Here is a 22,433-nt window from a genome sequence, read left to right as displayed (position 1 = left end):
TTCCCGCTTGACAGCGCCAACAGTAATGCAGTGTGACCAACGCAACAATCAAGAATCGATATTGTTGCAAGGTATATCGATTTTAAACGGTTGGTTGATTCCATTACTAGATTTTAAATTAGTATTGTCGAATAGCTTTTCAGTGTCGTGTGCAAAGTTGAATGTTGAGTTGAAAATACGATGGAATTTCCGCTTTCTAGAAAATGCAGACGGTGCACCATAATGATGTATGTATATAATCCTTTGACTTTGTGTACGGTACAGAGAAAAATTAGCTTTTTGAAATAATCCACGTGTGTTATTGGCTAGTAAGGGTCGTTTCATGTTCACCGCTCATTGTTTTCGTCGTACCACGAGGGACTGCTTTTATGCCAATACTTCAAAGTGCTATAACCTACGTGGGGTATCATACGATGCAAAAGTTACGTGGGTTAAAATCATGGACCATTATCATCGTCTTCAGGTGTCTTTCCAAGGTAACCTAATTGTAGATGCCAAATGGCGTCTTCGTATCTAATATTTTAAAATGGCGTGCATGACAAGCTTCTTTGTTACGCATGTATGTGTGTATATATATATATATATATATATATATATTCGTTTTATTTTTCACGTATATGTTATATTATATAGTACATTATATTATAATATACATATTATATACATAATATAATATGTATGTTATAATGAAATAGATGATTAATTTAAAAAATAAGTATAAATAATTTCCTTTAAAAAATAAATTCGGTTTAGAATCACATTTAAAATCATATAATATTCTATAACAAAGTTGCGTTAAAATTTGTCGTGATTCTACGTTATTTTTTATTTGGTCTGTGTATCTTCGCTTCTCATTACAATGTACAATGCGAGTGAAACGGAACTTTGTGATGTACACGCGTACCGATCTGAGCATCAGTGGAGAGGAACACTGTCGATTGCATCCGCCGAGAGGAGTACTAATCATGGAACTCGCTGTCTTTTAAGATTATTAAAATCGTCAAAGCTTCAAAGTCCTCAAAGGGTTAATTACCCTACGGGATATTTATGGCTGGGTTACTCTCTTCCCTCGCTCGCCAGGGAGCAGAGGCAAATAAAGAAGGAGCATGCGGACAGAGAAAAGGTAGACTGCGAACTGCCGTGGAAAGAGCCTTTCTCTTCGTATGTCATTGTCAGGGTCTGTAGATTGCTCAGACGGTAATTGATTTCCTGTGTCATGTCGAATAATTGAATGCCTAATATTATATATTTTTAAGCGAGAAAAAAAAAATAATATTTGATTTATATTTGACATTCTTCCAATGAATTCTTCAAGATATTTCTTGTAATTTGAATTTATGAGCAATGGAACAGTCTTTTATTTATTTCAAACAAATCATTTCCGACTTCTTTTATTGAAAATTGTTTTCTAAATACTGTTGTAAATATATATATATAGATATATTAAAATGGTCACAAGTTTTGCTAGAACAATAAGAGCTTTTTGTGTTACTATTTTAAGTTTAGTAATGAAATAATATAATAATAGTACACAATTTCTATTACATTATATGTTCTATATTACATTTCATTAAAATATATTTAAGAAAAAATTGAATTCTTCATAAAGAAAATGCAATCTTTAGCTTTTAATGCACATAACGATTATGCACTTCACGATTCAAAACTTTATTACAATGAAAAAAATAAAAGAAGGAGTAGCGATATTGGTCCGATGAAACCAGTAAATGGTTCAGGGTACAAAAAAACACGACACGTAGGAAGAGATGCGAAAAGTAATGTTGGAACGGTGATATCTGCAACGTTTATATCTTGTTACGAACGTACTTAGACAAAGTACTTACTCGCAATCGCTTTAAGAGCACGGGCATGCCAACTATGAAAGGTGTTAAGAGGAACCGTGAACGGGCTAGCCGCGATAATGCGCTCGTATAAACGTCTGTGTACTTCACATGGATTAATGTTCGAAGAAAAAGGTTTGCTCGCTGATGGACGCCATCGTCACGTTTTAAAAGACCACTGCCATGCTGTTACATGAACCGTGATATGATTCGTTTGCATTAAATATTCATACATGTATATATCCGTAAATCGTGAAAAAATAACGGAATACTAAATGCACGAGATTTGAATTACCAGCGAATGGTTTTAGTTGTCTGGAAAGAATCGTTCTTGGAATGTCTTGACAAGTTGTATCGTTCCTCGAAAATATTTTTTAAGAAATGAACTGGAATAACATGGTTGCTTTTAGTCAATTATATATTCATATACGGTTTTCTAATGATGTTATTCTTGTTAATGTCATTAATCGGGCACAAAATTTGCGTTCAATAGAAAATATAATACATTTTATTTTTTAAAGATTTCTATTTTTTTATTTTTTTCAGATTTTTTTTTCTATTTTTACTTTTCTGCATTTCTAATTTTTATTTTTATTATGTGAATATTTGTTGAGACACACGAATGAATTTTTTTTTGTATACGATTAATCATACGATTATTTTGTAATATTATAAAGTAAAATGCAAAATAACACATATTCCTTTTATTAAAAATCATTATACGTTGATTCTTTTCGTTTTTTCGCTTCTTGAGCATTCATATTAATTTACGCGTTCCTTGGTTAATCGATTCTTGGTTTAATTTCACAGTAGAACAAGTTATACGACCTCGAGCGATGACATTAACAAGACGACGAATTGTCTTCTGTTCCGTAGACGCGTTTCGGTATGTTTAACGCGCCACTAACTTTGGAATGACATGAATTACATGGGTGGCATTTGTCTGTATAGAATCTTTCACTGTCAAACTTAATTTTCGGTTAAAACAGGAATAAATAACAAAAACAGAAATATATATATATAAATTTGAAACGAATCCGAATTTAAAAATACGAGAATGTAAAATACTATACAAATGTAAAACAAATTTTACGAATGTATAAATAAACACCGAACTCGAATGCAAAAACACTGGATGGATGTAAAATCGGTTTTGGGATCAACGAGCAAATTGAATACTTAAATTTAAAAAAAAAAGAAACTATCTCGAACATCGGTTTTCAAATCGATGAACTAACGTTTAACAGCATGGCATGACGTTTAATCGAAACTATTACTAGCTACGTGCTATCGAAGAATCTCTTGATACCTTTATATTTATTATCTAAATGAAACCCATTTCTCTCGCAATTTGCAGCAACCTGCAAGCGCGTATTCAAACATGCCATTTCCAAGAAAGGTTTCCCTTATCGCAAGAGATGGCGAGTTCGACATAACGTTCGGAACCCTCGTTCGTCGTACTAAACGTTCCTAAATGAATCGTTAATCGTTTAACGGCGTGGCATTACGACTCTCAGCCTCGCTTATAAACCGGAAATTCGTCGGTCGAATGTCCAACTGTCCAAATCGTTCGAACCTCTTCCGGTCAATAAAGCCAGGCCTGTTTTATCGCTAAAAGAGACCTAGCTCCCGGCCTATCGTTAAAGCGTACGTTAAACGCACTGTTTTTTCATTTCGTTAAATCGTCCCTGCCCCTTTCCTCTTTCCGACACCGGTTCGCTCTTTCTCCCTCCTCTATACTATACATAACCGTTCTCCGCTCCCGCGGAACGAGACTCGGTAGGATCGTCGAAAGGTTGTAAACGGTCGGCTCATCCAATACGGAATGTCGACTACTAACGAAATAGTCCGGATTCCTGGCTTTATTAAGGCTTCGGTTTATGCGGGACGTTTTGAACGTTGACCCACGTGCGCCATCGGAAACAAAGCCGACCAGGACGAGGAGAGAGAAAAAGAGAGAGATAGAGAGAGAGAGAGAGAGAAAGAGCTCGACTTGGATTTTGATGAGCGGCATAAAAGTGCGCGTAGTCGGGTGCGCGATGATAAAAACGATTACGCTCTTCCTCGTTTAATCGTCGCAGTTAAACGTTACTCGTTGCGTTTTCACGGGTGAAATTTATCGTGACAAGAACGCTGATGATCCTTTTTGTTACTTTTTTCTTTTCTTTCTTTCCTCTCGTGTTCTTTCAGCGCGTGAAAAAAAAAAACGGAGGATAAAATTAGAAAAATTACGTTGAGAGCGCGAAGCGTGACGATTCGATCCGCGTTCGTAATATTGGACGAGGGTAAACAGGAAGGTTTGATGTCATTTATGGGATACGGAAGTCCCGCAGATTTATGATATTCTATTATATGTTGTGGACGATACAAAAATAGCGTGCGACAGGTTTATGCTTTTATTAGCGGTTTTATGCGTTTGAAGAAAATTCTAATTCGCTTTTTGCGCCTTGGGAACCCTTCGGCTTTTTTGCACCCTTTCGATCGTCCCGTGGTTGCGAGTGAACACGATTCAACCCGGTCGCGCCCCAAATAATCGTAAAATTTGATAATTAAATTTAATCGCGTCTCCCGAATGGCCCTGCGTCGTTGCTATTGTGTCCGTTCACCGAGCGTTTACTGCGATGCGCGATTACGCGAACCTTTAAAACATATGCTTTACGCGCACCGTCTTGGATACGCCATTACGAGCTTGACACGTCATTAAGTTCATTAATGCTTACAGTGCAAGTCGTTTCGTGCAGTTTCGACTCTCCTGAACCGAAACGGTTGCCTTCTCTCCAATAACAATTCTCATAACATAACCGTACACGGTTGAATATTACCGTTCCTTTCTTTTTTTACTCGCGATACAGTTTAAATTAAGATCGCTTAAAATAGAAATCATCGGAAACGCAGTATCTAACGCGCGTCGTTATTAATGTATCATATTATACGTACGCTGGTATTCCATTAAACGGACTCGGTTGATAGTAGCGCGTAGTATATTTTCCATCGCGTTGATGGAAAGAAACGCGATCAAGGCGTAATTGTGCGAGTTGTCGCACTGCTCGAAGCAGGTTTCGATTAACCGACGTCTCGGTGATTGGCGGGAAAAATGCGATTGAAATCGCGTGTACCAACCGCTCGTCCCCTGTTATTTCAACTGTTAAGCTGTTTTTCGTAGTACACGGGAAACGAAAGCAGCGTGAAAGGGTTATGCGTCGTTGTCAGGTTTGTCGACAGGAAGGAGAAAAATGAATGAAAAGGGACGGGAGGGGCAGAGAGAGAGAGAGAGAGAGAGAGATAGAGAGGGGGGTAAAAAAGAGACGAAACGAAAGAAACTACGTCTGGAGCGTAATTTGTACTCTGTCATACAGTCGGGGGTCGTTGTATTAGCAACACGACAGAAAAGTTATCGCGGTGCTTAAAAGCACTAGCCCGTAGTATTAAGCGTCGCGATACTACTCGAGCAATCTTGTCTCGCTAAATGCTAGAGTGCACGTAATTCCACGGAAGATATTGGATAACCCTCGAGTGCATGGTCGACCGTTAAAGGGAGGAGGATGGGAGGGTTAACTACGTGGAATATATCTTTATCGTGGGTGAAAACGTGCGTATCACAATGATAGTTCATTTTGCGAGGTGGAGGAGGTGCTTGATCGTGGATCGCCAATTAAAACGTCGTACTGCCAATAATGTAGCACAATGAACCCCCGCAATTCCGTGCTCCATCGAGGCGAGTTTTTGATGCCGAGCGATCCTTCTATGCGCGGGCGACGCCGAGGCCTCCTCGTATAACAAAACGGGCCGATGGATCTACGTGCGTGTGCGGGCGTGTGCGTGCGCCCGCACACCGATACGGAAAACGCGGCGTGTACCACCCCGATCGCGTGGTTGTAAGAGTCGGTACAATGGAGCAGAAAACAAGAGACGGTCGGGGACATCAAAGTGGCGGATGTTATGGAGTGAGAACGCTGGATCCGGCGTAGTCTGATAATCATCTGTACCAAATACTTTGTAATCGTTAATTACGGCGCAGCATCGACCACGCTTTGGGCAAAAGATCAGTCACGAGGGGGAGGAGGGAGGAGGTGGGCGGCGAAAGAACCAAGGGTTTTACAAGTCTTTTATATTGTAAAGAACGGGCACGCCAGATATATATATATATGTATATTTCAAGTCCTCTGTAGGCCTCGGATTCGAATCCTTTTGAGCCTGCCAACCCCTTATTCAGCACTTCGCCTTCTTTAACCGACGGGTATTACCGATTATTTCTCGCGAGTCTACTTTCCCTCTGAATCCACGTTTTCCATTCCGCGGCTGGTATAATAAGGTGCGCTTTGTGAGCTCGAGAGGAAAGACGCCGGCTCGATAGGAAAGTTAAATATAATGTTCGCTTTTGTAACGAGAGCAATAATTCTTTCGCATATCGATCGAAACTTTGAAATTTCTTCCGAATAATTGTATCGATCGTAATTACGCGTTAAATCGAATCACGATTTAAAGTGCAATTTTAAAGAAATAAAGATTGTGCGTCTCTTTAACAAATATAATAAAAAAAAAAATATAGTAAAAAATTCACTCTTTTTACTTTGAAATGGGATAAATGGAAACGAAAGAAAAGCGGACTATTACGGTTTCTAACTAAACTGAACGCGTAAATCTTTATTCGAGCGAAAGATGGCGGTGATTCGAAAGGAAACGGTGGAATTTATCGTCGATGTTTAAACCGTTTGGGCTGTCAAGCAGGGGCAGCGCACGGTACGTCAAGCTGTGAGCCAGGATCAAATGAGGCGTCGGAAGATTTCGCGAAAATTTCTCTTCTCTTCGAACCCTAGCCATAGGAAACTCTTCCTTTTTTTTTTTTTTTTTTTTTTTTCCCCTCCCTGCCGAAGGGGCGTAACGCTCGGGTAAATGAAGCGCACTGGAAAAGGAATCGCCTCGAGGAGAGAAAGGCTCTGCTAAATATTCGAATGCTCGAGTGCATTCAAAGTGGTGCTCAGACTCGGTACGCGGCTATCGTTTCTCCGCGATATTTTAAACTTTTATATCCCCGCATTGTCTTTTATCACTGTATTTCCACTCGTTCTTTCTCTTGCGTACACGTATCTTCGTGCGAACCTGAGAAAAAGATTTGGTGGGTGCGTTTTATTTTTGCGAGTATTTTACGATCTTCTGTTCTGATTAATTAAATATCACGCGTTAAACATTTTTACAACGAACGACGTATTACGAACGTGTGAAAATTTATTAATATAAAATCGAAATTATATTTCGAATATATACGATAATAATATACGCGACTCGTATCGCACGTATCGAATGTTGTTATACAAAGCTTCTCCTTGAAACGAAACTCCAGTTGGAAGGAAAAAATCAAAACATAAATAAGACGATTCGACGCAATTCGAAAACAGACTCCGCTTCTCGATGTTTTCGTTCTCAGTTTCCTCCTTGACGCTCACCATGAACGGTCTCTCGTCGCGAAAATGGCGCGTGTCTTTACGCGTTAATTCCTTTCGTTTTCTCGAAACGATTCCCCCGTGCGTTCATCTTCGCTCGTCGTTCTTTCTTTCGTATCGTCCATTAACCGCGACGAGGCTCGTGCCGCGTTGACCGCACCAGGAAACGAAGACGAGTTACGCCATTACAGTTTCGAGATTGCAGTGCGTAGCGAACCCTTTCGCTAATAAGAGCAACGCGAACCGGGCGAGGTGAGGGGAAGGAGTGGAAGACCGAAGAGAATTATAAAATCCGAGCGAACAACCGCAAAAACCGCAGCCGCTCTAGGTTCAAGTAGCAAGTTCAGTGGCCTTGATAGACGCGTTTGTTGCCTCAAACGCGCCTCTCCGCAACTCTAAGTACTCATTCGAACCCGTACAAATCACAGGTATGCAGGATTAAAAGGGAGAGCCCGTTAATCGTTAACAGGAGAACACATGGCGCGTTTCTCTCTTATATGATATAATACTCGCTTTAGTTTTATTATCGCAATAAATTGCACGGTTTATTATTTCGAACAAATTTTATCGCCGATTTACAACGTTTCCGATAATTACCCTCGAAAGAAGAAGCTCGATTCGATGAAAGAGGGGAGAAAGAAAAATCGTACTCGAGCAACGATTGTTGCGATTCTTGATGAAATCGTTGCGAACTCTCACACGCGATTCTTACGGTTCCACGACGTGATTCACCTACGCGTGCCGTGAAAAGTTATTAGCGATACAGGATGCAACTCGCGGTGCAAGTGGATGTTCGTTAACATCCACTCGTTCGTTAGGGAAATAGAAAGTTGCGATACACTGTGAGCTGGTAAATAATATCGATTATTATTATCGTTTTTCTCCAACCTCTCGCTGGATACGATTTCGATCGCGACCCCGTAGTCCCGCACGAGTGACCGCTGATTGCCTTCTAAAACGTGTATCCTGCTTCGAAGAGAAAGAGAGAGGGCGATCACATTCGTCTCTCGTAACGGAGTAAACCCCTGGAGGCTGTAGGTCGCCAGATGATTTATCGCTCTCCGAAAATTCCCTCCGTTCGAATTATCCTCGAAATCGACTCGCCTCCTTCGCCCGCCCACGCTTTTTTCGAGATAACAATTTCCATGTCCGCGAAATATCGATACGCATCTCGCGTCTCGGTCGATTCGGTTTGCCGCGTGATTAAACGCGCAGGCTCGTTTGAGTGGACGAGTCGCGGAGGGCAGGGATCGGGTATCGAGACGTTAACGGGTGGGCGTCAGGTGGGTCATCGTCAACGCGCGCGCACCGCAGGATGCACGTGCACATGCAATCAGCTATGCCGCGACGTACACCGCTCTCGCCTGTGAATTAGGGATAGTCCTTGCTCTGGATTATTACGTCATAACGGTGGGACCACCTGGACGCAATTGCCCGATCGAACCTGTCGTCCTATTTATCGGACGCCTGTCCCCTTATCGGGCGCGAGATCGCATCGATTTACGGCCGACTTGCGATTGACTGCGTCGTTTTATATATTTTCCCCTTCTCCCTCGCAGATTTTCCCCCGATAATAACCTCGTGTGAGTTTTTTCGAGGCTCGCTTATTACGATAATGATCGTTGCCACGCCGTTTTAAACATCGTGACACCGTAATCGTCTAGGAAGTTGGCGAAGCGACGTCGATTTTCACGGTCTATCCTTGAAACTCGTTCTTCTTCTTCTTCTTCTTCTTATTCTTCTTATTCCTCGTTTTCCATCGCTGATTATTCGTACGCGTCTCGGGAGTAGGAAGGATACGCTGGTTGAAATTAACACGATACGCGGTTCGGTTGCTGTAAGCGAGTCGTAAAATATGAAACGTATCGGATCGATAGGTAGGTAGGAGAGAGCATAAACGTATTTACTCTGGGCATAATATCGCGAGTTTTTATAACCGATAAAAGTTAGAGAGTCGACGCTTCTCTCTGCGCGGCGATACGGGGACGCGGTTCTTTTTAGACGCATCTTTTAGAGACGTACGCGCGCTCGAAGAAAGGAAGGAGGCGATTTACGAGCGACGAGAGACACGATAACGAGTGCCGGCCACTCGATCGAAACAATCGCGGTATTGTGCGGTATCGAGATCTCTTTCGAGACGTGGACCGCGTGACCTGTACACCGTCCATCTTAATTGAATCGAGGCGTAACGACGCTGTCGAAAGCGCGCGCCGCGGTCTCAGATTCATCGACGGCCGAGTTCCTTTTCCCCGTGTTTCGACGTTTAACGACTCAACGGAGAGACGAGGCTTTGATAAAGCGAGGAGTGGATTAACGGCGTCCTTTTTCCTTTTCGTCTCTCTAACGTACGACAGATTTTTATCGCGCGATAAAAGTGAACGCGACGGGTGTCTTGGGACAATTAATAAGGAAGGATGTATTGGAGCCACGATACCTCGAAATCCGTGTTACGATCGTTCCGTACGACTCACCATTGGTAGTCGAACTCTAAATACCAACGATAATAAAGATTTTATGAAAGCTCGTTCTATCTATCCCTCAGCGGGTGGGTCGGCCGGCAATTAGAAATATTCGCTTCGGGGATAAGTTAATATCTTATGGCTCGAGCTGGACACGACACGAGCCCTTGTCCGACGAGGAAAAATTTTATCGTCACGGAAGAGAAACGAGACGGTATTAATAAGACGTCTTGAAACTCGAGCTTGGCATCGAAACGCGACTCACGCGGCTCCGCTTAAAATTACGACTTTATCCTTTCCCCGATCGGACATCTCGAAATTCCTTATCTCTTGCAATGTTCGTCGAAAACTGCATGCAGAAAAACGAGGAATCGCCGTTTCCGTCCAAGCTCGATGGTGAAAATTATCGACGGAGAGCAGAGCCAATACGTAACGATGGTTTCCGCGTCGAGTCTTTTTTTCCGACTCTTTTGCCGAACCGTTTCATCAATCGAATGAAATAAAGTGACGAGAATGGGTCACGTAGCTCGAGAGTTGGATTTATCGTTTGGCGCATAACCAAACCATTCTTCTGTTTATAATTACACCGGTGGCGCTTCACCGCCACCCGATATTCTCGCGATGGAATTGCGATCGACCCGGTTCCCGTTCGCTCGCCTAACGTTTCCCTTAGCGGATCGATATATCCAGTAGGGACTCGTGCTCGTGCTCCTTCCGTCTTTTATCGCTGCTAGACCTTGTTTTACGGTGCACGTGATGATGATAATAATAATAATAATAATAATAATAATAATAATAATAATAATAACAACAACATACGTGGGTTTCGCGATGGCAGGTTATACGATCGATAAAACGGTGGTCCGGCAGGCGATAAATATTAATATCGCGGCGAGAGATGAGATTGCAGCCGATTTTCTCGATGCGGCTGAAGAAACTTGCTTACGAAACGAGTCTTCGTGCGATCGAAATCGGAATCGGAATCGTTTCGATCGGGACGGGAAATAGAATAGATCGTTGGATTGCGCGGAAGAAATCAATTAATCCACGAGTCTGGCCGGCCGGTTTTACGGCGAAGGGAAAGGAATTAATCGTTTCGTGGAAACGTCGCGCGCAAGGTGCAGCTGCACGATCACGTCCAATGTTATAGCATTACAGCGCGTCGGATATTTCGCGAGCGCGCTATTAAACGATTTTCTTTCGTTCGAAAAGCAATTAAACAAGCTTGGCGCGGTAGTGGCGGGGTAACGGCGGTGGAAGGAAAGGGGCGTTGAAGGGTTGATAAAGGCTGCTCAACGGGAAATGCTTTTATACATCCTATACCCTGGAGAATATCCCAGAGAAGAAGATAGCGTTTGATATACGATTGCGCGCCGGTATAAATTAACTTCTGGTGACATTTAGATTAATCGTTGGAGTTGGGAAGAGGGTTTTTTTCTTTTTTTTTTTTCCTTTTAGGATAAGCAATCGTAATCGTTATCCGCTCTCCGTTATTAACAATTCGATAATTACGAATAAATTACGAAGTGGGAGATTATTAGTCGATCGTTATTCCCGCGTTATTGCACGCGTTTTTCCGCGTCGAACCGTGCAGGATATAACTCAAACGGGACAATGAATAGATGTATATACATACACTCGAATCGCTCGGAGACAATGTAACACGGTGGGTGGTACGGGGTCGGCATTACTGTTACGCCGTGTTTGGTCACGAAACTCGTCACGGATATCGTCTCGATTTAATTTCAACAACGACCGAAAGAGAGAGAGAGAGAGAGAGAGAATACCCCGGGTGGTTTTTCGACGAAGCGTGGAAGACGGTCATTAGGGCAAAACCTTTCTCTTTGATCTCGTCACGATCTGGCCGTGTCCCGCAGGAGCACTCGTTCGGGAAACGAATGTCCGAAATGCGGTCGCGTCCTTTTTCGATTCTTCCTCCACCGCCTGTCCTGTCCTCCTCTCCTCGTTCTATCTTTATTGATATCCAAAGAACTTGGGACACGAGTAGGGCTGCGGTAAGGCGCCCGCATTGTGTCAACAACCCTCGTCGACGGAAAACCAGAAGCTGCGAATTATGATAGGGGCTGAAGCACCCTGACGTTGTCATTAGTGGTGGGCGAGAAGGGGGGCTGGGAGGGGACGCAGGCGTAACGAATCTCATCGAGCACGTTTTCAAACTTGCGCCACCATTCGGATAATTGTATCCTCTCGTTCGCCAACTTTCGATCTCGCCACCGCTCCCTCTCTCTCTCTCTCTCTCTCTCTCTCTCTCTCTGTTTATCCGAGTTCGTAAATTTAAGTACCTACGACAATTTTTTTTTTCTTTCTCCTTTTTAATCGAAACGCATCTTTTCGCGGTGTACGAGTTGTAGGAAAAACTTTATATCAACTTAATTATACTCGTTATTAACAATATCTTATCGACCTTTCGTCGGAAAAGAAGAATCTCGTCGTTGAAAATTGCTCGCACTCCCTTCTCCCTCCCTCATTTCGTTTTCCTTCCCGTCGGAATTCGGAGCCAACCGACGCCGGCTAGCAGCAATTTCCTCCGGCATATCCGGATTTACGGTACTCGTCCGGAGGATATCGAACAAATTTAGCGCGAAACACGTAACGAACGAGCGAATTCGCGGCGTTTGGTTGGGAGGGGGAAGGGAGTGTATATCGCGGCGGCGCAGTTTGAAAAGTTTAACTACCTCACAGCTCATAACCCCGTTATGACCTCTCCATGCAGACTCTCTCCTCTCCCGTCGTATCTTCTTTCTCCCATCGCTTATTATTTTCTTCCTCTCCGGGTCAAGACAAATATTGTCTAGACATTAGTGCCCCGGGATCTCGAAGGAGCATCTCATCGCCCGTTGTTATTTCAAGCGAAATACTTTTCTGGATACCCGCGTTGCGCGGGGACACACAAAGAGAGAGAGAGAGAGAGAAAGAGGGGGGGAAGGTTAAACCGAAATCTCTTGGAGGGCAGGCCAATTTCGTGGCTCTATCGCTTGGACCGCAGACGATGGTCACTTTTGTGTCGATTTCACGTGTCGTCCTCGTACGACTCGAATCTCTGATCCTTTCCCTAAGCCTGAAAGGAGGAGGATGTTATGTCAGGATGGAGGGTGGCCTTCTTTCTCCTCCTCCTCCTCCTCTTCTTCAATGGATTCTTCTCTTCTGATCTCTGCTCGGCGCCGCGCAGATTCTCCTCTCTTGGAAATAACAAGCTTCCAACGGCAACCGAGAACATCCTTCCGTAAATTTATCGACCGGCGGAATGGAAGAGGAACGATATATACGCGTGTTTATCGTGTAGGTATATATAGCAAAATGATCTCACGGTTATCATATCTCTCGTAAGTTTGAGAATTCAAAAAACGCGTTTAAGCGATGGGATTCGGTTTAAAATCGCTAATAACAGTAGTATGCCACGTTTTTTGTTTATCTTGATCGCGTTTAATATCCATCAATGTTGGAAAAAGGGATCGTCGAAAACTATCCCGCGTTCGATGCATCTCACGCGACAGCTAACTCTCTCTATCCGGTCCTCCTCCCGGGGTTTAGCCGGGCGGAGCGGAACGCGTTTTAAACGATGATTCAGCTTGAGACACCGGGAGAAAGAGACACCCTCCGCCAGTCAAGGAAGCGTCAAAAGCTGCGATCACCCCTTGACAGCCACTTTAAAATTATACCGATAATGAAATCCAGCCTCGTCGACCCCTAATTCCTAAGCTAAACCCTGCGGACAGACCGAGGAACAGATGCGGGGACAATGGCGAGTCGATCGTCGGTACGAAATGAATTTAAAGTCGGGATTTAAAGGCCCCGGAAACACAAAACATCTCCCCTTTTTTCACCGTACCACCGTACAGTCGCAATTATTACAAGCCGATCAGCCGTAAGAGATATTGTTAGTTCTTCTCGACGAAGGGGGATACCGGTTGGGGATGTTAAAGTGTTAAACGGTGATTCGCTACAACCTTGTTGCTCGACGGATCGAGGCGAAGTTCGATAGCATGTGACACACGTAACGCACGACTAATTGCGTCGAGGTAAACAAGCACGGTAGGTTTCATTGGGTAGGGAATATCGAGAAAATCTTTTCTTTTTATGACTTTGCGTTTCGATTTAACAAGTTTAGAAACGTTCTACCCTTCGGTAGAATCGTGTACAAGTTGTGTGGTGAGATGGGAAAAAGTTATTTCACCTTTTGGATTCGTGGATCCTATAAAATTCGAGGGAATCGTTGCACTAGAACCGGATTGCACTTTTGAGGGACGATAAAATTTTGATCTTTCCCTAAAAAATTTTCGAATATTTTAAAACGAATCTATAAGAATAAGTAATAAGCTGCTCCAAATTTTATTTTTTACTCGAATTCTATTCGGTTCACAGGTTTAACAGGATCCTCAGATTTAATTTTAATAATTATAAGATTTCTCTATTAAAGATTTGTTAGGATTTTATATTACTTTTATTTGTTTTTATATATACATTAATTCTCGATATCATTTAGATGATCCAGATTACTTCAAAATTACTAATCCAATAAATACTCCTACTCACGTTAAATGATATTTTCTTTTTCGCTTATTCAATTCTACCTGCAATTCCAAATAAACTTGGTGTGGAGTAAATTGGTTTAGTAAATATCAATCTTAATTTCACATATATAAATATATATATACAATTTTATATAATAACAAATTAATTAAATCTACTCGATGAAACCTATTATCGAACATTTATTAATAATTTTACTTCATCAACGCGGCTCGGAAAACGATCAATTCACTACTTGCTAATCTCTCCATCGACTATAACGATACATTCGATGCATCCGTTCTTCTCTCTTATTCTTCCGTAATATCCGCTCACAAGTTGAAATCTCCTTCTTAATCTCCAGCTTCCTGTTCCGGGTCTCGATCGATCGATGCCCTCACCTTGGTGCGCGTAACCGTGACTTCTCGAGCGACCCTAGACCCATCCCGCGTCAGCGTCGTGGCAGCGTGAACGCGCCATTAGGCGCTTTTTGCGAGCCCGTGCATAAAGCGGCTATGAACGGCTGAGAAGCGGCGCGATTTCCCAAGTTTCCGCCTAAGTTTGTCCTTTCCCATTTGCCGCGGAAGATTTAACACTTCCACCGCGTAGTTTACGATACACAGATATATACGTATACTACCTGAACTGGTTACGAGTGGGTGGGAACTGGCGGTGGTAGCTATATGTTTATGTATATGTATATGTATATGTATATGTATATATATATATGTATATGTATACACGTACAAGAGAAGCGTTATGCATGGGGTGCCATTCCGGCGCGCTTTAACACCCGTATATAAGGGTGAAATTACACCTCCGGCCATTCCTGTATTTTCGGAACTTGATTAACGCCGCCGTCCGAGACGATTATGGCAGTACGTGATGGGATTAGTTAGGACCGTCGTCGCGAGGTTTACTTCTTCTCGCTACGTTGTAACGACTCGCCTAATTCCAGCCAGCGTCCATTTTTCCCCTCCCCTCAAATTGATCGTCTCGTCTCGTCCATCGTCTCGTCACTGAAAAAACCGTGACAATGAAACTTTATTATCTCGAACAGAGCGGTAAAAGATTACCTATCTCTCTCTCTCTCTCTCTCTCTCTCTCTCTCTCTCTCTGTTCAGATTAATCGCGGAGGTCGCGTCTCGCGCGTGCAACGTTTCCCCGCGGAAAAATCGCGACAATGAAAGTTTATTATCTCGGAACGGAGAGAATAGCGCGCCGGTGACAAATTATGGTTCGTTAATCCTTTGATACGCAGCTGTCGAAGAAACGAGGCGCGGTGGAAAAGAATGGCGCGTTACGATCGTCGTCGAAAGCGACCGTTTCGTCACCGTTTCGCGTCGATCATTCACGACAACATAAAATCTTTCATTTCCATTTCCCGAAAAACTGCGCGTGAACGCGGCGTGTGCTGCTTCCATTCCAGCGTGTGGAAGCTTTTTTTTTTTTTTCTCTCTCTCTCGGCGTGTTCGCAAGTGGTGGGGTGGCGAGGCGATAAAAATGGCGAACAACATTATACAGATTTGTCGGTCGGATTGGTTTTACGATTTTTCTTCCCGCCGTTTCGTGAACGTGGACGAATAGCAGCCACCGCGTTCCACTCGCCACTTTTTATTCCCATAATTTAATTATCTCCGCTTTATGGCCGGGGCCACCTAGCTCTAGTGGGTTAGAGATCCGTCGACCGTATAACGCCTCGCATAAATCCAGTTAGGAAGATAGGATTCGCCTTCCTCGAACGTCTCCTCGCGGATATTCCCCATAAATGTAGGTAGACGAGAATCTTGGATCGAGAATAGCGTAGATCATCCCTCGATCCTTGAATTCTTGTTCTTCGATATTGTGATATGAATTATATTAGAGGAAATTAGAGTTCTCGCTTGAAACGGTGCGTCGAGTTATTCTCACTATTTGAACGTTTAAATTCTTCCTTGTTCGTAGTTTAAAAAATTTTCAATTTTATATCTTAAATAGATTAAAAAAGGTAATATTGGATACTTGCTTCGTAACGTTACTCCACTTTACGAAACGAAATTATTTAAATTTTAATCATTTATAACTCGACTCTAATTCGTGATATTCATATTTAGTCGAAAATATCAAGTTAATTATTCAACAATAATATTCTAGACACTTAGATATAATAATTCCCTTTAAAACCTAATTCTTAAAAATCTCGACGATCGTTTTCTCGATACCGGATGTAGTCAAGACTTTCCCTCTCCTCGTTCCAAAACCATCACGGTTGGTTTCGTTTCTTCCCTCTCCCTAACGAAAATAATAACCTTCTTTCTAAATTGGAAACACCTCTCCAGCATCTCGCTTTAACTCGCGAATAATTAAATTTACCGGCAACAGTGTTAACTGATCAAAGCACCTCGTGTTCCAAAACAAGAGAAAGGAATAGAAAAAAAATTATAAAAAAAAAAAATTGACCGCGTGCGTTTCATTTCTTAGACCCTCGAGGGCGGTCACAGCGTGGTCATGGCCGGCCAGGTGGTCGCCGGAAGTCGGATTTCTGATATATCTCGACGAAGAGAGATCCTCCCCCTCTCACCGAATAAAACGCGTTTTATGGAAATAAGGTCAAAGCTGACGTCCGCGTGGGGTGGATCGAGGGGCGAGGGGTGAGGTGGCAGAGGGTGAGTCGGCGGAAAGGTGAGCGCGGCGAAGAACCGCATAATAGGGAATCACCGTGCGCACCCTTTGGGCGCAATCTTTCCGTGCGATGTTGCTAGGCGTTTTGGAGCGCGCGTGGAGGGTGCGAGCGCAGGTATACAACGAGGCCAAGAGACGAAACAAGGAGGGAGGAGGAGAGAGAGAGAGAGAGAGGGGGAAAAAAACTCTCGACAACACGCGTAACGCGGCACAATGCTCGTCAGGTTCCGCGTCGCAATTTTTCTTGGGGTTGGGGATCGGCGGCTGGGGTGCTTCTTTTTTTTTCTTTTTTTTTCCAGCGAACGTTCGTTGGGGTAATTAGACGACGCGAAGGTTAGTCTCTTTCTAGAGGGAGAGTATCTAAGAGTTTCTTCGATATTTTTTTTTTTTTTTTTTTTTTTTTACAGATTATACAGATTGTATAGGAGAGGATATGTATATAAAAGGAAGATACAGGGAAAGGTGGGTCGGTTCGTCCGCCTTTTTTTCCCTTCCCTTTTTTTTTTTTTTTTTTTCGTTTATCTCCTTTTGTTCCGGGAAATCGGAGAAGAGAGGAGGCTCGTTAGCGTCGCTAGTTCCTTTTAGATTAAGCGATGTTGCGCGACGCCATGGTTCACTGTCAGCGTATCCGCGCGGAGCAATTTGTTAATTTGAAGCGGATAAGCATCGGCTATTCCCAATGGGGGAACCCCGGTGGCATTCGGGGTGAAATTGCGTATTTATGCCGCGCATAATCCGACCATTCTCCAAATGGTGGCGAATCTATCAATGCCGTCGCATTACCGGTTTCATTTTCCTACGTCGATGGAGACACACAAAGCCGTAAAAAATAGATCCCGTCCGGCTATTTCGTAGGTCGAAATCCCCCTCCCTCCTCCCCCCCTCCATCTCCTCGTAGTCGTTTCCATCGAGGATATCGCTCAATTTTTTACTTTCGTCTCGCGCGGCCGGGACAGGGCAGGACAGGAAGGTCCAAGGTTCGTTTTTCTCTCTCTTCCGGCCTTCGTCGAACGACAAAAGTCGAAGATTTGATCGATCTGTTTCTGATTATCTTTTTTTCCTTTTTTTTTCCCCCCCCCCCCCTTCCTATTCTCCGTATAATACGGAAAAATAGTCGGATAGTGGAACTTTTTATTTCGACCGGAACGAACGAATCGTCCCACGACTCGTCCTCTCGCGATATCGCCACCGTTTAAATTTTATTCCCCGATTACCGGCTGCCATAGATCCGAGACGAAGATGCGATTTCCTTTCAATCAGCAGTCGAATCCTTACGAGGCGAAGTTTACGCTGTGCAATAAAGTCGCCTCCTCGGAGTACGCGCGAGAGAAGAATATATAAAGGAGAGGAGAGGAGGGAGGAGGGAGGAAGAGAAGGAGGCGCGTGGGATAGAGCGTGCAACGAGGTAGGCCTGCGAGACGTGGATGATTGCGAGGAATAAAAGTCGCAGGGTGTGACTGATCGTTTATCTTTGCGACAGGGATGGAAGGTTAGGCTAGGTTCGTGCGAGAGGAAACAGAGAGAGAGAGAGAGAGAGAGAGAGGGAGAGGGAGGGAGGGAGGGAGGGAGAAATGAAACCGTTACGCGTCGAGGGATATTAGGGTGCTGCTACCACTCCACCCTCCTCTCACCGCACCGCACACACACTCGAAAGCGTGGAATTTGTACTTCTATCACACTCGTTTCGCGATAACGTTCTCAAGTATCTCGAGCCTCCCCGCCTCCTTCCTCCCCGCCCTTCTCGTTTCGACGCCTTTACGGGCGTCCCGGCTTGCCCGATATCGATACCTTTGAAAAGAAATGTTGTCATTAGATGGAATTTAATCCTGCCCGGATACTCGTGAATTTTCTTCTAATCGAACTGAATATTGCGAGGGGAAACATTTTTATTTGCGTTTTTTCGTTGTTATTGTTATCGCCTTGTCTCGCGTTGAAATTACTATATACACGGAGTTGGCATCGGAGTTTGTTACGTGTGTTTGATTGACGTAATCTTAGTAAGTCGTTGAAATAAAAGAGGAAAAAATTCCTCTCCGTTTGAAACACGGTTTGAAAAAAAAGATTCTATCTCGATGTTTCCATTCCAATTTCTTTAATAACGTGGTTAATCGTATTACGTTGACTATTAATTATCCTTGATCATTATTAAATTTCCTTTGTCTCTCCTTTCGCGTGTCTCCCAGCGTGCGAGCTTCAGAATCTTATAATTAACATAAGTGAAACGGGTAGCGGAAACAGGAAGCGTTTCGAATCCCGCGGAAGACAAGAACTGTCCTCGATGTCCAATTATCTAATGAGTTAATTGAATTAACATTGGCGAAGTTTTATTATTATGACGTAATTATATATCCGTGCGCAACATCTTTTCCCCCTTTTCCCCTGTTATCGGATCGTGTCGTGTGCCGCACGTAATTACACCGCGTAGAGATAATATGCTAACGAGCCATCGTTTCAACTATACGTGCGAATCCCGCCGCAAACGAGTTCTCGCGTTCATGCGGCTGACTAATAGGAAATGGTCTAATCGTTGCATTCGATCATTAAAAACGACGCTTCGATGTCTTCAAAGGATTCGTATCGATTCGAGCTCCTTTCTCTCAATTTCTCCGTTCCGTTCGAGAGTTTTCGCGCGCTTCGAGTTACCTTTCCTCTGCTCACAGAGCAGTTCACAGAGAAAAAGAATCTTTTTAGAGTCTATTCGTACACCTTTTGCTCTCGACGCGTGGAGAATCCGAAAATATCAGGTGGCGCGGCTAATAAAAGTGTCTCCGCGATAATTAGCTTCGGCGGGGAGACCTTTTAATTGTTATCGTTAAAACAAACGAGGAAGTCCCGTCGTTGGGAAGAGGAGAGAGAGAGAGAGAGAGAGAGAGAGAAAAGAAGAAGGATACGAGGGTCGAAATAATAGCGAGAGATAAAAGGAGGGCTGCTGTTACTTAAGGGACGTCCGTTTATGATCGAGGCTGTTCGTGCTTTAGTGGCTATTTAAAAACTCTGCTTTATTACGTCCCACCCGCCGGCATAGGAGATTTTTATAATCATTATCTTTCGTACGCTCGAAGAGGCTCGGATTCTCTGCTCTAGCTCGCGGGAGGGGGAATCCCTCGTAATTTTACGCGCCTTTTTCGCCCTAAATACCTCGCTCACAAAAATATTTCGATACCCGCGATTACTCGTTCCCTTCCCCCTCTGCCTCGTGTAATTTGAAAAAAAAGTGGACGTGGACGCGTCGAAGAACGGAACTGCGCGCATCGATCGTGACCGTCTCGAGCCGTTTTCGTGACCGAGAAAGAGGAGACGGAGAAAGAAAAAAAAAAAAAAATAAAGAATCTGATAAAAAAAGAGAAAAAAGTCGAGGGTTGCACGTGCACGGCAATAACGAGACCTCTCGAAAAACTCGGTCGATAGCTCGAAAAGTAACGATTCCCCCAGCGAGAAAAATTCCGCGAAGCGTATATACGCGCATCTTGGACACATAGGTGGTGTATAATAAGGAAGCGACCTCGAGCCGCGTAACCGTGACCCTCGCCGAAGGCGCACGACGGTGAGCTCGTCAACGACGTCACGGCAACTTTACATACGTTTGAACCCGACAATGCACGGGTTAAACGATATTACATAGCGCGTTCAAAGGCGCGAGCCAGCCGGGTTAAAGCGGAGATAAATCAGCGTAACGTTATTACGCCTCGTAGAAATCGTAGCCACTTCTGAATCCATTAAGAGGCGCCGCGATGCGCTGTTATTCCCGTAATGAGATCCTACGGGGCGAGGTGTAAAGGGCTTGTATACAGGAACCGAGGAAGGTGAAGAAGGTGAAAAGGAGGTGGAGGCGAAAGAGGTCGGCTGAGATCGAGAAGGTTGACCGATCGTGGACGATTCGTCACAAGATTCCCATGGACGTCGACCCAAGCCCGAAATACCCGATACGTCCTCCTCGTCGCGACGCGTTCGTCTCCAACACGGTTTCCACGTGTCGAGCAACGAGAAGGGGAAGCTTTTGTCGTGTGAAGGTGAGTCAACCTGCACGGAATCGGGTCGTCCCTCGACAATGGATTGATTTAGTGCACTTGTGTTCGAGGCGGAGGCCCAGGAATGCCTTGGACAGATCTTGGCCAACCCTCGAATCGCGTCCCCTCCTCCTCCTCCTCGTATATCGGAACACGCTTCCTTCCATGCGCGTATACGTATATATGTATATTCGAGGGAAACGTATATACGTATATACATCGTACCATGGACGAAAAATCTGTGGAACGCACTTTCTAATCTATCGAATTTCCTCACTCGTACCCTTCTCTGTTGTCGTTATTAATATAAATTTCACGATTTATATTAATAACGACAATTTGTTTGAAAGAAAAAGAAAGGAAACGATAATCAAAGATAAAGTTTTTAAAAGTGTGTTACGTCGTTTCGAAAAATCGGAAAACAAAGGAAAAAGAAAATCACGAAAACTTTTCGTCCATACGTAAACGCGTTGCGAGCCATCGAGATGGCTACGTTCCTCGGTTTGAAACGACGAAGCGGGCGGGTGAACGGAGATGGTAAATCGGAAGATGAATTCGAAAAGCCATTAAGGGGCGACGTTGCGAGTTGCGAGCACGTGCACGAAACGTAACGCTGTCCTTTCCGTCTATTATGCGCGGTAGCGCATCGCGTTTGGATGACGCGTTGCCCTCCTCCTTCTCTCCACCTACGTTCCACCTCTTTTCGAGCTCAGAAGCTTGGAAGGATTATCGGGCGATCGGATGCGCGGTCACGCACGTGCGTTTACGACGCGCCTCTCGCATGACTCCACCTGCAAATCCGTGCCTCGCTCTCGGATTTGAAACGCGCCCGTACCTATCCTCCACGGCTCAACTCGAAGTGGAATCGATTAGAGCCGCGTAACTGCGGGGGTTTCATAAGTTACTCGGATCCGTAAGCCGATTTTTAACTCTCGAATCGTTTTCGAGGAAGAAATCAACGCGTAACTGTCTGTCCGTATATATTTTCTCTCTCTCTCTCTTCTTTCGATCGCATACAAAAACCGTGACCATTCTCGATCTTTGACACCTCTCTAAATTCGATTCAGCGGCTACTTTCTTCCTTTGTCTCGGTTTCCCTCTCCCGATCTCCCCTCCTTTGTCTCGAGGCGATTCTACGTTTACGATTCCTCGTCAAACCACCGGAATTATTATAAGCCGTCGTTTCGTGCGATTCGGCTTGGATTTTTCTTCTTTTTCTCTTTTTTTCCTCCAGCCTCGAATTTTCGACGAAGCTGGAACGCGTTCCGCGAACTCGATGGACCGGCGAGAATGAAACTCGGCCATTTGCACGGGTGTGACGTTTGGATGGAGGCGGGTCGCAAAATTACACGGAGGGGGGAAAAAAAAAGCGTTGGATGGATGCCACCTATGCCGTCCCCGTGTCTCGATGCAGCAACGTTTCACGGGAGATTAAATCGAGTCCAATTTGGAATAAAAATAGAAAGAGAGAGAGAGAGAGAGAAAGAGAGAAAA

General features: G+C 44.0%; 1 protein-coding gene across 2 annotated transcripts in view; it reads left to right on the top strand.

The window, feature by feature from the left end:
* Positions 1–157: 157 nt before the first annotated feature.
* The window catches only part of LOC122720530, a 119,057-nt gene continuing 96,781 nt past the window's right edge, over positions 158–22,433 (top strand). Inside the window, exons 1-2 of one of the 2 annotated variants that reach the window (XM_043947297.1) lie at positions 181–227; positions 310–476. In XM_043947297.1, the coding sequence (XP_043803232.1) occupies positions 181–227; positions 310–476 (214 nt within the window). Of the gene's footprint in view, positions 228–309; positions 477–22,433 lie in introns of both variants that reach the window. The other variant, XR_006347772.1, reaches the window with a different exon arrangement.

Source organism: Apis laboriosa, unplaced genomic scaffold, assembly GCF_014066325.1.
Source record: "Apis laboriosa isolate Shangri-la unplaced genomic scaffold, ASM1406632v1 scaffold12_cov154, whole genome shotgun sequence".
In the NCBI taxonomy this organism is placed as follows: domain Eukaryota; kingdom Metazoa; phylum Arthropoda; class Insecta; order Hymenoptera; family Apidae; genus Apis; species Apis laboriosa.
The sequence above is the reverse complement of the archived record's forward strand: the minus strand, read 5'-3'. Positions and strand labels throughout refer to the sequence as shown.